Source organism: Tilletiopsis washingtonensis (genome assembly GCF_003144115.1).
Source record: "Tilletiopsis washingtonensis strain MCA 4186 unplaced genomic scaffold FA09scaffold_24, whole genome shotgun sequence".
NCBI classification, from domain to species: Eukaryota; Fungi; Basidiomycota; class Exobasidiomycetes; order Entylomatales; genus Tilletiopsis; species Tilletiopsis washingtonensis.
The window spans coordinates 55,521-72,463 of NW_020312021.1; the positions used below are offsets into that span (position 1 = coordinate 55,521).

Here is a 16,943-nt window from a genome sequence, read left to right on the forward strand (position 1 = left end):
CGGCACAACACTCGAGGCTGAGGCGCGTTGAGGGCACCACTGGAGCAGTTCCGACGTGCGCATCAACGTCGCTGCTGCCTTGCCCAACGCGGTATCGTGAGACTCAACTGACCGGGCTGCGGCGAGCGCGGTGCCGGCGGGCTGAGCCAGTGCTGTCTTGCTTGTGGCGAGGGCGAGTAGTTGGGCACGGACATGGCGAGGGTCGAGTCGAACGTGAAGGCAGCTTTGCGCCGAAAGCACCTCTGAATATACGGTGGAGCTTCCGAAGCGACCGGCAATGTAGCACGGCGCTGCTGCTTGCAGGCCACCGCAGCACAACAGGCGTACTCATGAGAGAGCAGGCGCAGGCCAAGGGGGGGGGGGGGGCTGTCTCCCAAGCTCGCCGGCGCCGGGGCGCGTCGCGGCGTGCCATCGGCGCTCCCACGCCATCGACTCTTGCCGGCGCCGCCGCGGTGGAGGCGACCTGCCTTCCGTCCCACCACCACCACCTCCGGGTCAGCACCCCTCAAACTTTACTCTCTCGTCTTCATCGTCCCCTTCAGCATGCCCTACCCACCTCCGCAGCCGCCGCATGGCCACGCATACAGCCACGGCGCCCCCCCCCCCCCCCACCGCATAGCCACGCACACAGCTACGGCGCCCCGCCGCCGCCGCACGGCCACGCATACAGCTACGGCGCCCCGCCGCCGCCGCATGGCGGCGGCCGTGCCTACGCCGGCGACGACGACATCATGTCTCGCTACGCCAGCGAGATGCGCGGCGGTGGCTTCGGCCCCGTGTCTCGCTTCGCGCCGCACTTCGCAGGCGACGAGCCTCATCGTCCATACGGCGAGGTTGGCCCGGTGCCTCGCGGCGCCAGCGAGCTGCGCAGCGGCGGCTTCAGCCCCATGCCTCGCTTCGGGCCGCAATTCGCAGGCGACGAGGCTCATCGTCGCCTCGAGCCGCGCTACGCAGGCGACGAGCCGCGCCGTCTGTACGGCGAGGTTGGCCCTGCGCCCCGCTACGCCAGCGAGATGCGCGGTAGCGGCAGCATCGAGCCGCATCGTCCCTACAACGATGAGTTGCGTCGTCCCTACGGCCATGATGGCCCTACACCCCGCTACGCCAGCGAGATGCGCGGCGGCAGCGGCGGCAGCACAGAGTCTCGCTTCGACGCGCGCTACGCCGGCGAGGTGCGCTACGCAGATGACGAGCGCCGCGCCTACGCGATCGACCCGCGCCCTGCAGGCGACGAGCGTCGCAGCCTCTACGGCGGCGATGAGATGATGCGTGTTGGCAACCGCGAGCAGCAGGGCGCCTACTTTGGTGATGCCGCGCGCCGCGGCGGCGCATACGAGTCCCGTGCGCCCTACCGTGGCGAGATGCTGCGCGGCGCCTTCGGCTACGGCGGAGGACAGCATGCGGGCGCAGAGTCCGGCGACCGCTACGGCCACTCCATGCGAGCTGCGGCTCCTAGCGCCGGCGTCGAGGGCCTCCGCCACTACGGAGGCAGCGCCACGCCCGGCGGCAGCGCCACGCCCGGCGGCAGCGCCACGCCCGGCGGCAGCGCCACGCACGGCGGCAGCGCCACGCACGGCGGCAGCGCCACGCCCGGCGGCAGCGGCTTCCGGCAGAGCTCTTCTTCCATCCCGGAGCCCCGAGACCCCCGCCCGGTGCTCGCTGGACTGCCTCGCAGAGGGTTCCACCACTTTCAGCGCCTCCACGAGCAGGCACAGGCACGTCGCCAACCTGCGATCAATCCGGCGCCGTCCGCCGATGCGCACGAGGCGCCGGCGTCGTCCAACGCGCCCAGCTCGGCGCTGGTGCCGTTCGCCGCTGCGCACGAGGCGCAAGCGCCTTCTGCCGCGCCCAGCTCGGCGCTGGTGCCGTTCGCCGCTGCGCACGAGGCGCAAGCGACGCCTGCTGCCGCCGTGGAGCCGGCACCGGCGGCGCTCACATACGAGGCGTTCCAGAAGGGCATGATGCCGTGCCGGCTGATGTTCGAGCACTCCGGCCTCGTCGAGGGCATCAGTCATCAGCTCGCTAAGCACGAGGCGTACCGCCGTCACATGTACGACGACGGCATGCTGTACGGCTTCCATGGCCATGGCAAGGGCCTGGAGGGCTATGTGATGGGCGTCTATTTCAAAGAGTGGCGTGCCATCGAGGCGGAAGTGAGCCGGCGCCGCGCGGCGCCCGAGAACGCGCCGCGCAAGGTCGTGAGGACCGAGGGTCCCGCACCTAAGCCTCCTGGCCTGGGACCCGAGCCTCCCGGCTCCAGCGCGTCCGGCTCCAAGGCGTCAAGCTCGAAGGCGCCGAGCTCGAAGGCTCCCGGCTCCAAGGCGTCGGGCTCCAAGCCCCCCAGCCGCGAGCAGCCCAGCCGCAAGCAGCCCAGCCGCGAGCAGCCCAGCCGCAAGTAGCCCACGGCAAGCAGCGTCAAGCCTCCGAGGCGCATCGGCGGCGCAGCTCGGCCGCGCTCCCACCTTCTGCCCACTCGACTCTCACTACTTCCCTCGTCACTGTCTGCATCGCCGTCTGAGAATCCGTGCCCGCTGTACCACTGTAGCATCGCTGCCTCCAAACATTCCCGTGTCGCCTCTCTCCTCAGCACATCCCTCGGCGGGCAGAAGAGTGAGCCAAGGCGCAAGACGCTAGCTGAAGAGCGGCACTATTCTCTGCCCCTCAAGGCAAGACGCAGGTCGCGTCTGTTGCGCGTGCGTGGGCACGACACTTTTCAGGCAGTCTTGACGAAAGTCGACGACGTCTTTCGTACACCGAGCGAGTCAGAAGCATGCGCGCCGTGGGCTCGACGAGAAGGGATCGTAGCGAAGTGTAAGGTGTGATTCAAGTGGGACGAGGCGAGACACGCGACGTCATTGGGGGTGGCTGGAAGGCAAAGATGCCGCAGTGAGAGAGAAGGAAATGTGATCACCGACGAGCGGAGATGCAGACAGGCTCGGGGGGGGGGGGGGGGATCGCGGCGCCCGGCGTGGACAAGGAAAGGAGCGGACTGCAAAGCAGGGCCGCGTCGCGCAGCCTTAGGGCGCCTTCGGCGGGACATTGGCCTTCCAGAAGTCCCAGTGCTCCTCTGTCACGCCCTCCGGGTGCTGGCGGGCATGCTCGAAGTGGCCTCCGTCGAAGGTACTCTTGTGCTCAACGAGGGCGCGCGCGTCCGCCTCAGGAACCTCTGACATCTTCACTGTGCTCAAGAAGGCGTCAGTGGCACATCCACACGCCTGCAATTGCGGACAGCGGTGTGCCAGCGCATGCTCGCCCCACTCGGTGGCAAGCAGGCGGCTGCCACGGAGCACGAGAGCAGAGATGACAGCTCGAGCGACACCGACAGCGGCAGCGCGAGCGACGACGAGAGCTCGAGCGGGGGGCGGAACGCCGCACCCTCGGGGAGCGTGTGGGCTGCATCACTCACCGGAAGGATTCTCCTCGCTTCCCTCGCTCTCGGAGACGGGCTCGCGCCTCTTGCCTAGCGCGTTGGCGGACGCATCAAAGGCCGTAGCAGGTGTGGCAGGCTGCGGCACAGACGCAGGAACGGACGACGCAGACGGCCCACTTGCAGGGTTGGTGCTGGTGGGCAGCGGCGCAGATGCTGGCGCAGAGGACGTCGAGGGCAGGGCGGCGTGCGAGGCGGTGGGCGAAGCCGGAGCCGAGGCGATGGGCGAGTCGCTGTCGTTCATCACGCTACAGATGCGAGCGACAGTGTCGAGCACGTGCTGAGGAAGAGAAGGGATAGCCTCCCAGTTTCGAAGGGGCGGCATGTGGATGGTGGTGGGAGGTGTGCAGCGGGGACGAGGCTCGCCGAGTTAGATGCAGGCGCAGGCGCAGCCAGTCGCGAGCCAGCACCCAGAGGCGGCGGCGGCGGCGCAGCGCCGCGCGCGGCGTGGCGGCGGCAGTGGCGCGGCAAACCCCTATGCCCTCCTCGGCCTTCGTTCTCCTTCTCTTCTGCATCCCATGCCCCAGCATACCCTCAGAACGAGCAGGGCGCTTGAGGATAATGCTACTTGAGCCGCAGGCATGGAGCCGCAAGCCTCAAAGACAGATGTCACGCAGCTAGGACCCCAGATGGATCAACGGAGCGTGTCATGGTGCGACCCAGCGCAGAGCGCAGCGCATGCTCGCACCCGCTCAGGCTACAGCGTGCCACGTGGCGCCGTGGGAGCGGTCTCCGTCAGCAGCAGGGCGCGCCGCCACGCGTGGCATGCTCTCTTTGCCCCCACCATCTCTACGTGCACGGCTCTCACTCCGCCCCGCCCGCACGGCGGCTCTCGTTCCACCTGCACGTCTCTTGCTTCTGCTGCACACTCTCTGCTTGCAATGTCGCCTGAGTTCCGCGCCTTCCTTGCGCTTGGCAGCCGCACTCCAGCATACTCTGGTGTGTTTGGGCGAGGCCCTGGGCGAAGCCCTGGGCGAAGCGTCGTCGTCGTCCATTGCGCTGCAGATCTGGGCAATGGTGTCGAGCACGTCCTGCGGAACAGGGGCGGGCGGCATGGTGATGGTGGTAGGGCAGAGGGCACCAGCGTTGGTGTGCGCCGAATGGCGCCCCTGACTTGGCGCAGCGCGTGCTTAAGGTCATTGGGGCGGCAACCCCCTATGGCCTCCAGCCCCTCTTCCTTTTCCCCTGCTCAGGCGTGCCGTCGCTCTCTCTCTCTCTCTCCGCCCACACACCTCTCACGTCCCTCCTCATCACGATGTCACCCGAGTATCAGGCCTTCCTTGCGCTTGGGGCGTACTCCTGCATACAGTGCCAACTTCGAGATCACCGACACGGGCGCGCGCTTCCGTCATGATCCTACCAAGTTCAACTTCGACGAGGTACTCCTCCGCGATCCAGCTCTCTACGAAGCGGTGAGGCAGTTGCGTGTCCGTCGCTGCTGCACAGTACTCACGCCGTGCCGTGCACAGGCTTTCGAGTCCTTCATGCAGGCGAACCCGGCCTGGCGTGCAGCAATCAGCAAGGCGCGGGGCCCGCTCTCCAACGAGGCCATCGAAGAGCTGATTGCTGAAGGGTGCTCCAGCAACAACGGCTGCATCTACATTGTCAAGGCAGAGAAGGTCGACGAGACAAGCCAGGCGCACTGTGTGGAGCGACGTTTCTACGTCGGCATGACACGCAACACTGAGCTTCGAGAGGAGGTGCACCTCACGGTGTCGAGTTGCCGTTACGTCAACGCAGCAGCGGCGGAAGGCTTCGACATCTCCTTCCACCCCGTCATCTCCGCTGCGGATGCCGCCAGCTTGGGCGAGTGGGAGGAAAGAGCCCGACTCTACTACCCTGCCATCGCAGACGAGCCGGTAAAGCTCAGAGAGTGGGCACAGCGCGCCGAGCTGTACTTCAGCGAGCACGTGGCCAACATCCTCACCGGTGAGTAACGAGGCGCTGAGACCGAGACGCAGAGGCGCGCGCGCCGGCGCGAAGGCGGTGCTTGCCGAGCTCGGATCCCCCATCACCGGCCAGTCCAGCATTTGTGTTGTTCTTGCTGACCCCTTGCCTTTGCAGGGGCCACACTGGCGCCGCGTGGCATGAACAGGCGCTGCGTTGACAACAATTCTGGTCGCATGAGCTTCGGGCCCGCAGAGGAACGCTTGGTTGTTGTCGTCTATACGTGCGCGTGGTACCTTCTGCGCGCGACCGGCATCGAGACGTATGCGCCTGTGAGTGCTGCTGCGGTATCGAGCGCCAGGCCTTCCCGCTGAGTCTACCTGCAGATCAAAGCACACTTTCCTCTTCTCCACAATGACTTTATCAGGTCAATCGCACGTCGGACAAGGTATCGGGGCTACACTCTGAAGTACGCCTCGCCGGATGACGCCCTGGCCGGATATGCGCGAGACTTCGGCGTGGGATACGAGTTCACTAGCCTGCCGCTCGCTTCGCTCTGAATCGAATTACATTCAGATTGCTGCGCTGCGTGTACATGGTGGCGAGCGGTCCCGCGGTGCGACTGTCTGGCGAGCCCGACAATCAGGTCTTGATTTGGACCAGGATTTCTCTACGAGTTGCGTGTCAGCGTGAGATGATACGACGCATCGGAAGCTCACGCACCCGTACGCGTCCGTCTGCGCCACTGCGATGCGGTCGTTGGTTGCGAGCGCTGGCGGTGTGTGTGAGAGAAGAGAGATATGGCATGCAGCGTTGAGTCTCACACAGCAGATGGTAGAACGCTTGCGCAGCGACGTGCGGCTGTGACACGAGTCAGCAATAGTCGAGCAGCGGGTCTAGCACCGGCACGCACCATCGAGTCGGCAACAGGAACGAGGTCGCTGAAGAACAGCGGCTCGGGCGCCACCTCCTCGGCGGTCTTGCGAGCGAAACTTAGGAAGTTAAACTGCTCGCCTTCCAGCGCTTCGGCAATCTGCGCGAGGGTGTCAGCGCTGACAGCGCGGCGCAGCGCTTTCGGAGGCTCACCAGCTGGCTTTCAAGGCCCGTCGGGTCGTCTCGGCGGCCTGCACGCATCGTCAGCCACCGTGGAGAAGCACAGTCACCCTCACTCACTCTCGTGCAGCACGGATGCATCGCGCGCAGCGCTCTCGCGCCGGCCACCGGGGCTGTCGGGGATCATGGAGCTGCCGCGGCGCTCGCGTCCACTGCGCATCGTCGCGTTAGCTCGTGATCGGCGCGGTCTTGACGCGCATACACACCGAAGGCCAGTGATGTCGCCCTCCGAAAAGGAACGCATCGTGCCGTCTCCGGCTCGACTGTCACGGTCGCCGAGTCCTGCGGGAGCAGTGTTGAGATGGCTGCCGTGTAAGGAGCACACGACGCGCTCACCCGTGTCATCGAGCGTGCGCGTGGCCTCCGCGGCGACGTTCCACGGCAGCGCGGCGCGCACGGTGGCCTCGCTGCCGCTGCCACGGCCGACTTCGCGCGCGTTGTCCTGGTGCAGGGTGTCAGCCGTAGGCTCGAGGCAGCATATATGCGCCACTCACGCTGCCAGAGACGTCGGCGGCTGGCGCATCGCCAAAGCCGATGAGGTCGGCTGGAGGTACGGGTGAGCAGGCGGCAGTGCGACAGCGCCGAGGGACTCACGCATGTCGTCCATGTGCGGCATGTCGTCCTGACCCAGGAACTCGATGCCCATGGCCGGCTCGTCGAGGTCCATGCGCTCGGGCGCCGGCGCGTCTTGCACGCCCTTGTCTGCGGGCGCGGCAGCGACGGGTGCGCCTCCGATGCGCATGTTGGCGTAGAATTGTTCTGCGAGCGGCGTCAGCAGCGAGTCAGGTGCAGGCCACACGCGACTCACCAATCTCGTTGACGCGGCCGGTGACGACGAGGCCCCAGATGCTCGCCAGCTGCGGCGCACCGCCGACTAGACGAGGCCGCAGTCAGCCTCAGGCCCACAAGTGCTCACGCAGCACTCACTGTCCGAGCCGGGCCCGAACACGATGCCCTTGGCCGCAATGTCGTCCTGCCGCTCGCGCACGCGCTTCTCCTCGGCGGCGCGAGCAGCACGCATGATCTCGACGTAGTCCTTGCGGTTGCGCAGCATCTCTTCGTCGGATAGCACCAGGCTGGTGTCCTCGCGCGCGAAGACCACCTTCTTCTTCTTGGCTGGCGCAGCGCCAACGCCGATGCCAGAGTCGTCGCCTACGGGTCCGAGTGACGGCGTGCGCTTGAGCGATGAGCGGGAAGGCGTGCCGTGGGCGGCCGGCTCGGTCGCGCCCAGCGGTGCGTCGTGCAATCCGAAATCGAAGCTGGACGTCATCAGCATGTGTGCCACCCTCGCTCACACACCACTCACCCTTCGTCGTCACCAAAGCCAAAGTCGCCGCCGGGCATCTCATCGTCCCCCGGCATGTCGCCGCCCAGATCGCCAAAGCCGAGCGCACTGCTGTCGCGTCCCGGCACACGACGCCGGCCCTCCTCCTCGATGCCCTGCTCGAGCGGCGCAGGAGGCAGCGCATCCTCGAGGCCGAGGTCAAGCTGCAGGTCGTCGTCGCCAAGGTTAAAGCGGTCGTCCTGCATGCTCTCGCGCGGGCCCAGTCCGAGTTCAGAGCCATCAGCATCGCCCTCAAAGTCGCCGAAGCGCTCGCGTCGCAGCGTGATGTTCTCCTTGTCCGTGGTGTGTCTGCGTCTCGGCGACGGCGCCGCTTCAGAGCCGCGCGCCGAGGGCATGCCGGCACTCGTGGCGCCAGCGAGGAACGCCGAGCCGATGCCCGAGCTCTCGTCGGCCACAACGTCGCCCTCCCACGCCCAGTCAATGTCAAAGTCGCCGGCGAAGAAGGCGGTGTTGGCCGAGAGCGTGATGGCGTCGGTGCCGCCGCCGGTACGTCGAACGACAGGCATGTCGAGTGCGCCGCGAGCGGCCACGACGCCAGGCGCTGCTGCGGCAGCTGACATGAAGGTGAGAGCTCGACGAAGAGCAGCGTGCGTATTCGTCACGTCGCCCATCCACGCCTCTGCCTGTGATGACACTCAGCACTGCCCACGCTCCTGGACGATGGCAAGCTCACCTGCTGCACGTAGATGCGCACGACGCCGTAGAGCAGCTGGCTGGACAGCCGCAGCGCCATGGGCTCAGACGGGTCCTTGACGCTGTCGCACGTCTTTGTAATGTCGCACGCGGCGATGTCGCGCTTCGAGAGCTTGCGCACCGTGCTCTTGGCGCCCAGCGTCGCAGCCAGCCTGCAGGACGTGCGTGGGTGAGCCGCGGGCAGGTGGGCGGTGCGCTGCACTGGGTGGTGCACGACGCACCAGACGATGCCGAGGCCGCGCTTGGGTGCCGAGAGGATGTCGGCGCTATAGAACATGGCGGCAGAGAGGGGTGGGAGTGGTGGAGGGGAAGGAGGGAGCAGTCGGAGAGGGAGGTCCGCTTGTGTGCCCCTCGCTGGCCCGCTTCGGCAGGTGCGCGTCGTCCCAAAGGGGCTGCTTCGCCACGCGACGCGCCTCGAAACAGATTGCCCGTTTGGCGAGTGTCTATGCGAGGCAGGCCGCCAGCAGAGAGGATGATGTCGCCGCCGCTACATGATGGGGGGCCTGCTGCTCAGGGGCTGGTCCGGCGCGCGTCATCCTCAGCACGGCCAGCAGCCGAGCGTGGGCGGCGCGAGGGCGCGCGGCGTCGGCGGCGAGGGCGTCGTCTGCCCGCTGCTGCTGCCGCGGCTCCACGCCTCGCTGACGGGGCTCAGGCTCATGAGTTCGGGCGTCGTGGCGCCGCTGCTGCACTTGCTGTTGAAGCGCGAGTGGAAGCGACTGCCGGCGTACGAGCGCGGCCAGAACGTCAGGTCCGTCGGCGTGCGCAGCGAGCGCGACAGGCCGAGCCGCTCGTCACGCGCCCGCAGCCAGGTGCGCAGCAGGCCCGCGCCGCCGCACAGCAGCACAAACAGCAAGCCCTGCGTCGAGGTCTGCAGCCCGGACAGCAGCGCCGTGCCGGCGTAGGAGGCGAGCAGCGACATGCCGGAGAGTGATGGAGGTGGATAGGGGTGAGGCAGCGGCCTGCCGGCCAAGGCCTTGTCCTCGACGCGCGCGCAAGGGACAAAGGAAGCGGTGCGCGTGCGCGAACAAGGCGGGACAAGACGTCGCATGAGGGCAACGTCCTCCGGGCCCGATCTCAGCAAGAGCGCCTCGTGAACATTCCACAGTACCGTACAGGTGTCGGTATGAGAGCCTTCTGTCGGACTTGCGAGACACCCTTACAAATGCACATCAGCGGGCTGGAGGCGAGGCGTTAGCTAACCGTGGAGCACGCCGAGCGTCGATTCGCAGCGGCATTGCCGCGGATCGCTGCATCACTTGTGCACCAGGCAGGCCGCAGCTCGAGACTTTCCAAAACGCTCAAGACTGTCTTCGACGTATCCTGATCCGGCGCTCACGAGCAAGCTGCAGGCGGGCAGCGCAGAGGGGAGGAAGCAGGCCAGAGGGGAGGAAGCAGGCCGGTCCGGCGGCACGGAGCGTGGGAACAGCGGCTCGGCGTTGGCGCGCGGCGGTGGGCGCAGCGCGAGGCGCTTGCGGAGGCGCGGGGCACGCCAGCGCAGAGGCAGGCAAGCCGCGCACGGCCACGCTTCCTTCCTCCTCCACGCAACACGCGCACGCCTCCAGCACGCTCCTCGGCGACGTGGCGCAGCCTTCCTCGGCACGGCCGGCCACTATATAGCCTCACGCCCACGCAGCCCACGTGCTGGCCACGCTCCTCGCCATGTCCTCCGACCCCGTCGCTGCGGCCATCGCCAGCGCTCGAATCCCCCACAACGAGCCGTCGTCGTTGCACAGCGACGCATTACCACACTCGGGCGCATCTGCTGGGCCGTCTCGTCTGCGCTCCTCTTCCATCTCCTCTGCCTCCTCTTCCTCCTCTTCAGCCGGGCCGATCGTCTACGACTCCAAAGCCACACTACCGCGCGTCACGCCGCCACGCCGCAAGTCAGCCGCGGGCCTGAGCTCGCCGAGCGATACGCGCGGCAGCCTCGACTCGGTCGGCTTTGGCTACGAGCAGCACCTGCTGCCGCTCAGCATGTCGGCGCGCATTGACGACGATGCAGACGACGACATGGCGCAGTACGCGTCGGCTCGCACGCGCATCAGCTATGGCGATCGAGAGGGCGACACGGTGGAGGGCGGACGCAGTCCGAGGAGGGAAGAGCGCAGGATGGGTCTCGTCGATGGTGAGTGTGCGCGAGATGCAGCGCAAGCGGATGCGGTCGCAGTGCTTGGAACGTACAGCGGCGCTCGGGGTGCTCAGCGCTCCGCAGCGCACATTGTTCCGGAGCGTGCGAAGAGTGGTTTGCATGGGCAGAGGCCCAGCGGCCATGCTGCCGGCGTGCTCGCGACCTCTGTGCTTTGCAGCATTGAAGGCGGTCAGCCCGCTCCATGCTGATCGTCTCACTACCCCAGGCATTGCCCTGACTGTCGGCCTGCAGATCGGCTCCGGCATCTTCTCCTCGCCCGGCGTCGTGACACTGAACACTGGCAGCATCGGCGCCAGCCTGGTAGTCTGGCTCGTGAGCGGCATCCTGGCCTGGACGGGCGCCAGGTGAGCAGGCAGCGGGTATACATCTTGGCCCAATGCTGATCGCGCTGCAGCTCGTTCGCGGAGCTGGGCGCTGCGATACCGCTGAACGGCGGCGCTCAGGCATATCTGAATGTGGGTGCAGCAGCTATACATGCCAGCCCCGCAGCAGCTCACATGTGCGCAGTACTCATTTGGGCCCCTGAGCGCCTACCTCTTCGCCTGGACTGCCATCGTGGCGCTCAAGGTACGCTCGTGCGCTGCTTGTGCTCGGACGCCGCGCTGACGTCCCGTGCAGCCCGGGTCAGGGGCCATCATCGCCATCATTTTCGCGTGAGTCGGCCGAGCTGTGAGGCTGGTCGCACGGCCTGACGCTGCCGCGCAGCGAATATGTGGCTCGCGTCATCTACCACACCACCTCCTCATCCGCGGCGCATCCGCACGAGCAAGGCCTGGACCAGATCCCGCCATGGAGCATCAAGCTGATCGCCGTCATCATCGTGGTGCTGATCTCAACCGTGCACGCGTTCAGCTCGCGGCTGGCGACGCGCGGGCAGGTCGCCACGACAGCTGTCAAGCTGCTGGCTCTCGTCGCCGTGCCTGTCCTTGCCATCGTCGTCGCCGCGCGCGGCAAGATGCCAGACGCGAGCAAGCACGCCTTCTCGAGCATCCCGAATCTCTTCGAGGGATCCAGCCGCAGCCCAAGCAACTATGCGCTGGCGCTGTACTCGGGCCTGTGGGCGTACGACGGCTGGGACCAGAGCACGATCGTGGCCGGCGAGATCAAGGTGAGGCAGGCTGTCGCAGCAGCAACGCGCACCGCTGACGTGGCGCGCAGAACGTGACGAAGAACCTGCCGCGCGTCATCCACTCGAGCCTCAGCATCGTGCTCTGCATCTTCCTCCTCACCGTCACGTCCTACTTCGTCGTGCTCGCGCCGCAGCTCGTGGCGCAGACGAACACGGTGGCGCTCGACTTTGGCTCGGCCATCGCCGGCACCGTCGGCGGCGTGGTGTTTGCCTGCCTCGTCGCCTTCTCGTGCCTGGGCGCGCTCAACGGCCAGTTCTACACGAGCGCGCGCTTCGTGTTCACCGCGGGCAAGGAGGGCTACCTGCCGAAGATGTTCGGCCGCACAAACGCACGCACAAAGACGCCCGTCGCGGCGACGGCGCTGCAGGCGGCGCTGGTGATCGTCTTCATCCTCTTCGGCAGCGGCTTTGCCTCGCTCGTCAACTTCTACGGCGTCTGCAGCTGGTCGGGCTACCTCTTCACCGTGCTTGGCCTGCTCGTGCTGCGCATCAAGGAGCCGCACCTCGAGCGGCCGTACCAGACGTGGATCACGACGCCCATCCTCTTCTCGGCCGTCGCCCTCTTCCTGCTCTTCATGCCCATCTTCTCCGCGCCGCTCGAAGGTACGTTGCTGTCGCGTGCAGCCCACTAACTCGGCAGCGCTGACGCACCCTGCTCTGCAGCACTGGCTGCCGCCGCATTCATCCTCGCCGGCGTGCCGATGTACTTTCTGACGCAGCGACGAGTGCTGGCGCCGCTCTTTGCGCGCCGTGCCCAGCGCGACACCATCCCGCAGCACAAGGAGGTGCTCGACGAGGCGGCCTACGACGAGGAGGCGCTCGAGATGCTGCCGTCGCATGCGGAGCGATGAAGCTGAAGCAATGTGCATGCTGCGACGAGCGCTGCGTGACTGACTGGCTGCGTGGAGAGTAGACCGTGAGACGCTGGGCGGGACAGGAGGCCCCCCTTGCTCGCCAGCCGCCGGCTGGCCGTGTCATGGCCCATCGAGAATGGGCGCAGCGCGTGGGAGCAGCAGATCGTCTCGGGGCCGCGGCACTTGAGCAGTGTGCATCTTGCGCTCGGGCCAGCTGCACGCGCGCCGCGGGAAGCGCATCTTGCAGCCCGAGACTCGCGGCCAGCCTGCTGCTAGTTGCCTTCTCGCTTCCACCCCTCGCCTTTCACTCTATGCTCCGGACGGAAGGCACCCTCTTCTTCTCGCCCTCGCATTGACCGCCTACGTGGCTGCTCGGCTGCCGTCGTGCCCCGCACCAGGCTCGCTGCCAGCGCACACGCTCTGCTTGCGCCTCTCACCACCACGCCTCGCACGACCCAGGCTCGCTGAGCGCGCAGTCCCTCGCCGGCTCCGCCGTCGCCCACGCTCGCACGCCCCAATCGTGTACGCCGCGGCCGAGACAGCGCTCCGAGCGCATCCGACGCTCGCATGTCCGGGCTCGACTCGCCGCGTCGGCGCCGCGACACGTCCATAGACCGCTACTCGACGCCCACGACGTCGCGGCGAGAGTCTCCCTCGCTGGAGCTGCACGCACTTCGCAGCGCCAAGGTCAACGAGGAGGAGGATGAGGAGGACTACGACGATGCAGATGATGAGGAGGCACTCCTCAGCGCGCCCGAGGCGCGGCTGCACGACGAGGAGAGAAAGCCGCAGGATCTGACGGGCGACGATCCGGCCAGCTTGATCCGCAGAGCGGTGCCGGAGACGGACGACGTGACCATGCCGGCTTTGACGCTGCGAGCGGTGGTGCTCGGCTCGATGTTCTCGTGCTTGGGAGCAGCAGTCACCCAGGTGAGTGCGGCGAGAGGAGCAGCTCCCGAGCATGCGAGAGCGCCATGTGGGCTGGGCCACATAGGATGCATGACCAGGCCGGGCGGGCGGCGAGAAGCAGGTGCGCAGGCCTGCCTGTGCTTGCTGCTGTAGCGAGCAGCGGATAGTCCTACGTTCGGGGTGCTGACGGCGGCTCGGCACTCCGCCAGCTCTTCTTCTACCGCTCCAACTCGCCCTCGTTCTCCAGCTACTTTATCATCCTCATCAGCCTGCCGCTGGGACGCTGGCTTGCCAAGGTCACCCCGAAGCGCACGGTCCGCTTTCCTCTCTTCGGTGACGTCGCACTCAATCCCGGCCCTTTCAACATCAAGTGAGCTGCGTGTGCCGTTGCGCTTGCCGGGCCGATGGCTGATTGCGCGGGCAGAGAGCATGTCTTAATTGCCGTCATCTCGAGCTCGGGTGCCCATTCGGCATATGCATCCGACATCAGTGCGTGCCAGCTTCTTCCAAGCCGCCCTCGATGCTGACATCCCCTCGCAGTCAACGTACAAGTGAGGCGCGTCTGTGCCCTGTCGCGGACGCGCACTGACGCCGCCCGCAGGACCTCTTCTTCAACCAGCAGATGAGCGTGTTCGCCAGCCTGGTGCTGCTGCTCTGTGAGCATCTCGGCGCTGCGTTGCGCTCAGCCCCACTCTGACAGCGTCGGCAGCCACACAGACGCTCGGCTTCGGCTTTGCGGGCCTGCTGCATTCGGTGCTCGTCAAGCCCGTGGCGATGATCTTCCCCAGCACGCTCGTCGTCACGACAATGTTCCACACGCTGCACGGCGCGCAGTCCGCCGACACGCGCCCGCGCCTGCGCTTCTTCATGTTTGCCTTCATTGCCGTGCTCGTCTACCAGACGCTGCCGAACCTGCTGGCGCCGACGCTGAGCTCCGTGGCGCTGCTCTGCATGCTCAACAACGAGAACAAGGTGTTCACCGTGCTCAGCTCGGGCTTCCGTGGCTTTGGCGTCCTCAACTTTTCGTTTGACTGGTCGGCCGTCGGCACGTCGGGCCCGCTGTACACGCCCCTGTGGGGTGAGTGTGTGAAGAGCACAGTGCGAGTCACTGTCGCTGACCGTCTCCTGCAGCGGCCATCAACTACTACGTCGGGTGAGTCTGCTGCTCCTGCGGCGAGGCGCGAGGCTGACACGCTGCACAGCTTCGCGGGCGCCATGTACCTCGTCATGCCCATCCTGTACTTCAGCAACTTCTGGCAGGCCAAGCGCTTCGCCTCGCCGATCAACGCGGCGCTCTACGACCACGTCAACTACGAAAAGTTCGACGTCATGAGCGTGCTGACGCCGGAGAACACGCTTGACAACGCAAAGTGGGCCAAGGTGACGCCCGTGTACACGACGCCGTGGTTCGCCATCTCCTACGGCATCTCGTTTGCCACGCTCACGTCGATGATCTCGCACGTGCTGCTGTGGTACGGCGGCGACATCAAGCGTGCGATGTTTGCGCGGCCCGGCGAGGACTACCACGCGCGCCAGATGCGCCACTACCCCTCGGTGCCGCGCAGCTGGTACCTCGGCACCCTCGCCGTCTCGCTGAGCTCCGCCATCATCCTGGTGGCCACCAGCCCGCTGCAGCTGCCCGTGTATGGACTGCTGCTGGCTGTGCTGCTCGCGATCGTGTTCCTGGTGCCCGTGGGTCTCATCAAGGCCATCTCGGACACGACCATCGGCCTCAATGTCGTCACAGAGTGCGTGTGCTGGCCAGGCTGGCTCTGACGCTGCTGATGCAGCCTGTTGCAGATTCGTGTGGGGCCTGCTCTCGCCTGGCTCGCCTGTGGTGCGTAGCTAGGGCAGCTACCGCGTTGCGCTCTACTGACTTGCGTGCGCAGGGCAACGCGACGTTCAAGTGCTTTGGGTGAGCAGCTCTCTGCTCTCTCGACGCCACCGCTCCGCTCACACGCCGCAGCTACCTGGCCATGGGCCAAGCGCTCGACCTCACCGTCGATCTGAAGCTGGCACACTACCTCAAGATTCCGCCGCGCCACATGTTTCTCGCACAGATGCTCGGCACCGTCATCGGCGCATTCGTGAATCTTGCGGTCCTGCGGCTGGTACTCAACCCTGAGGCCGGCTACCGCGCGTTCCTCACCGGCGAGAAGGTGCGTCTGGCGGGCTGCCAAGCGCTTGACCTTGCCTGACGACCCTCCCGCTGCAGATCGACCCGTCAGGACAGTGGGACGGGCGAAAGGTGCACATGTGAGTGGAGCAGCGCAGAAACTCGCGAGCGAGCGGCTGACCTTCATCGTACAGCTTCTTCTCGGCGACGATCATCTGGGGTGAGCCCGACGCCGAGCTGCCGTACTTGCTATGCTGACTGAGCATGCAGGCGCCATCGGCCCAGCCCGCTTCTTCGTCGGGGCGTGAGTAGTGCCCTTGCCAGCACACGTCTGCACCGCTGACCCCTCCACCGCCAGCTACAAGAAGCTCTACTGGTGCGGCTGCCCCATCCTTGCCCTCCGCAGCGGCGCTGACACGCGCACAGGGGCTTCTTCCTCGGCGCCATCGGGCCGGTGATTCCCTGGCTGCTCAACAAGCGCTGGCGGCACCCGTACTGGCGGCTCATCAACTTTCCCGTCATCCTCGTGCGTCGGGCTTGCACCAGCGACGTCTCTCGCTACTTCTGACGCCGGATGCAACCCTCTCGCAGCATGCGGCTGGATCACCGCCCCAGACGCCAACGAACGTGAGTCGGCCCCTCTCCACCCTTGGACGGCGCATCGCTGACGCAAAGCACAGGTGATCTTGAGCGGCTGCATTGCGGCCATGACGGCGCAGTGGTGGGTGCGAAAGCACCACCCCAAGTTGTGAGTCGTGCTCTCATGTGCGGCGCCGCAGCTGCATGGCTGACACGGCCCGACGCAGCTTCGCCAAGCGCATCTATGTGCTCAGCGCTGCGCTCGATGCGGGCTGTGAGTTTCTCGTGGGCTGGCGACGCAGCGACTGTTCGAGGCTGACGCATGACGCAACCCTCTCCCAAGCCTCCGTCAATGCGCTGGTCGTGTTCATGCTGAGCATCACGCTGCTCAAGGCCTTTCCGGGCCTGCTGGGCAACTGGTGCGTCGTTCGTGGGCACACGGCAACAACAAGGACCTAGGCTCCCGGCGCAGCGCTGACCTCGGACCACTCCCGCCGCCAGGTACCTGCGCCCGGCGCTCGATGCCGAGCACTGCACGCCCGAGCCCCACGTGGCCGCCGTCGGGGCCTCCTGAGACGAGAACAGGCCTCACACGAGGGTGGGCAGAGAATGCCATGCCCCTCTCTGCACGCCGAGCCATGCTGGCCGCCTGACGAGATTGCCGGCGCCCCTTGGGCAGCAGCAGTCGTGTGCGACGTCAAGCCGGCAGCGGCGTGGTGCGCCTCTCGATGGCGCGGCGAGA

The 16,943-nt window shown here is 66.6% G+C and overlaps 7 protein-coding genes across 7 annotated transcripts; 4 read left to right on the forward strand and 3 right to left on the reverse strand.

Moving 5' to 3' along the window:
- Positions 1-731: 731 nt before the first annotated feature.
- Positions 732-2,399, forward strand: FA09DRAFT_341330 (hypothetical protein; the record flags this gene model as incomplete). Its single annotated transcript, XM_025744432.1, has 1 exon — positions 732-2,399. The coding sequence occupies one exon, from the start codon at positions 732-734 to the stop codon at positions 2,397-2,399; it is 1,668 nt and encodes a 555-aa protein (XP_025595394.1).
- Positions 2,400-3,017: 618 nt separating this feature from the next.
- FA09DRAFT_363044 (hypothetical protein) lies at positions 3,018-3,747 on the reverse strand (the record flags this gene model as incomplete). Its single annotated transcript, XM_025745548.1, has 2 exons — positions 3,407-3,747; positions 3,018-3,178 (listed from the first exon to the last, which is right to left on the reverse strand). The coding sequence occupies exons 1-2, from the start codon at positions 3,669-3,671 to the stop codon at positions 3,018-3,020; spliced, it is 426 nt and encodes a 141-aa protein (XP_025595395.1). The 5' UTR covers positions 3,672-3,747.
- Positions 3,748-4,239: 492 nt separating this feature from the next.
- FA09DRAFT_347181 (hypothetical protein) lies at positions 4,240-5,805 on the forward strand (the record flags this gene model as incomplete). Its single annotated transcript, XM_025744796.1, has 4 exons — positions 4,240-4,839; positions 4,897-5,356; positions 5,492-5,646; positions 5,701-5,805. Coding segments are annotated over exons 1-4 (1,251 nt in total), but the record flags the coding sequence as incomplete, so codon positions are not given.
- Positions 5,806-5,956: 151 nt separating this feature from the next.
- FA09DRAFT_363046 (hypothetical protein) lies at positions 5,957-8,742 on the reverse strand (the record flags this gene model as incomplete). The annotated part of the gene is made up of 15 exons (XM_025745549.1): positions 5,957-5,984; positions 6,038-6,086; positions 6,139-6,175; positions 6,228-6,347; positions 6,401-6,438; positions 6,488-6,579; positions 6,634-6,709; positions 6,764-6,869; positions 6,922-6,971; positions 7,022-7,186; positions 7,236-7,301; positions 7,355-7,686; positions 7,734-8,395; positions 8,446-8,617; positions 8,687-8,742. 15 exons carry the CDS (start codon positions 8,740-8,742, stop codon positions 5,957-5,959), a joined length of 2,049 nt encoding a protein of 682 aa, XP_025595397.1.
- A 261-nt stretch (positions 8,743-9,003) lies between these two features.
- FA09DRAFT_341334 (hypothetical protein) lies at positions 9,004-9,384 on the reverse strand (the record flags this gene model as incomplete). Its single annotated transcript, XM_025744433.1, has 1 exon — positions 9,004-9,384. The coding sequence occupies one exon, from the start codon at positions 9,382-9,384 to the stop codon at positions 9,004-9,006; it is 381 nt and encodes a 126-aa protein (XP_025595398.1).
- Positions 9,385-10,005: 621 nt separating this feature from the next.
- On the forward strand, positions 10,006-12,625 carry FA09DRAFT_322854 (hypothetical protein). Its single transcript, XM_025741068.1, has 8 exons — positions 10,006-10,590; positions 10,820-10,958; positions 11,009-11,069; positions 11,122-11,181; positions 11,233-11,267; positions 11,320-11,722; positions 11,773-12,346; positions 12,407-12,625. Exons 1-8 carry the CDS (start codon positions 10,125-10,127, stop codon positions 12,592-12,594), a joined length of 1,926 nt encoding a protein of 641 aa, XP_025595399.1. The 5' UTR covers positions 10,006-10,124; the 3' UTR covers positions 12,595-12,625.
- Positions 12,626-13,164: 539 nt separating this feature from the next.
- On the forward strand, positions 13,165-16,775 carry FA09DRAFT_341336 (putative OPT1-high-affinity glutathione transporter; the record flags this gene model as incomplete). The annotated part of the gene is made up of 21 exons (XM_025744434.1): positions 13,165-13,527; positions 13,716-13,876; positions 13,931-13,995; positions 14,047-14,057; positions 14,108-14,162; positions 14,216-14,584; positions 14,638-14,659; positions 14,709-15,254; positions 15,307-15,343; positions 15,396-15,421; positions 15,473-15,665; positions 15,722-15,762; positions 15,817-15,842; positions 15,893-15,926; positions 15,981-15,998; positions 16,049-16,148; positions 16,214-16,249; positions 16,303-16,370; positions 16,429-16,475; positions 16,545-16,620; positions 16,703-16,775. 21 exons carry the CDS (start codon positions 13,165-13,167, stop codon positions 16,773-16,775), a joined length of 2,367 nt encoding a protein of 788 aa, XP_025595400.1.
- Positions 16,776-16,943: the final 168 nt, after the last annotated feature.

Excerpts from the sequence above, each read along its gene's own strand:
- FA09DRAFT_322854 (XM_025741068.1), top strand. The coding sequence starts at position 10,125 with ATGTCCTCCGACCCCGTCGCTGCGGCCATCGCCAGCGCTCGAATCCCC. Across the intron at positions 11,070-11,121 it reads GCGCTCAGGCATATCTGAAT|TACTCATTTGGGCCCCTGAG; the intron begins GTGGGTGCAGCA and ends ACATGTGCGCAG. Across the intron at positions 11,723-11,772 it reads TCGTGGCCGGCGAGATCAAG|AACGTGACGAAGAACCTGCC; the intron begins GTGAGGCAGGCT and ends CGTGGCGCGCAG.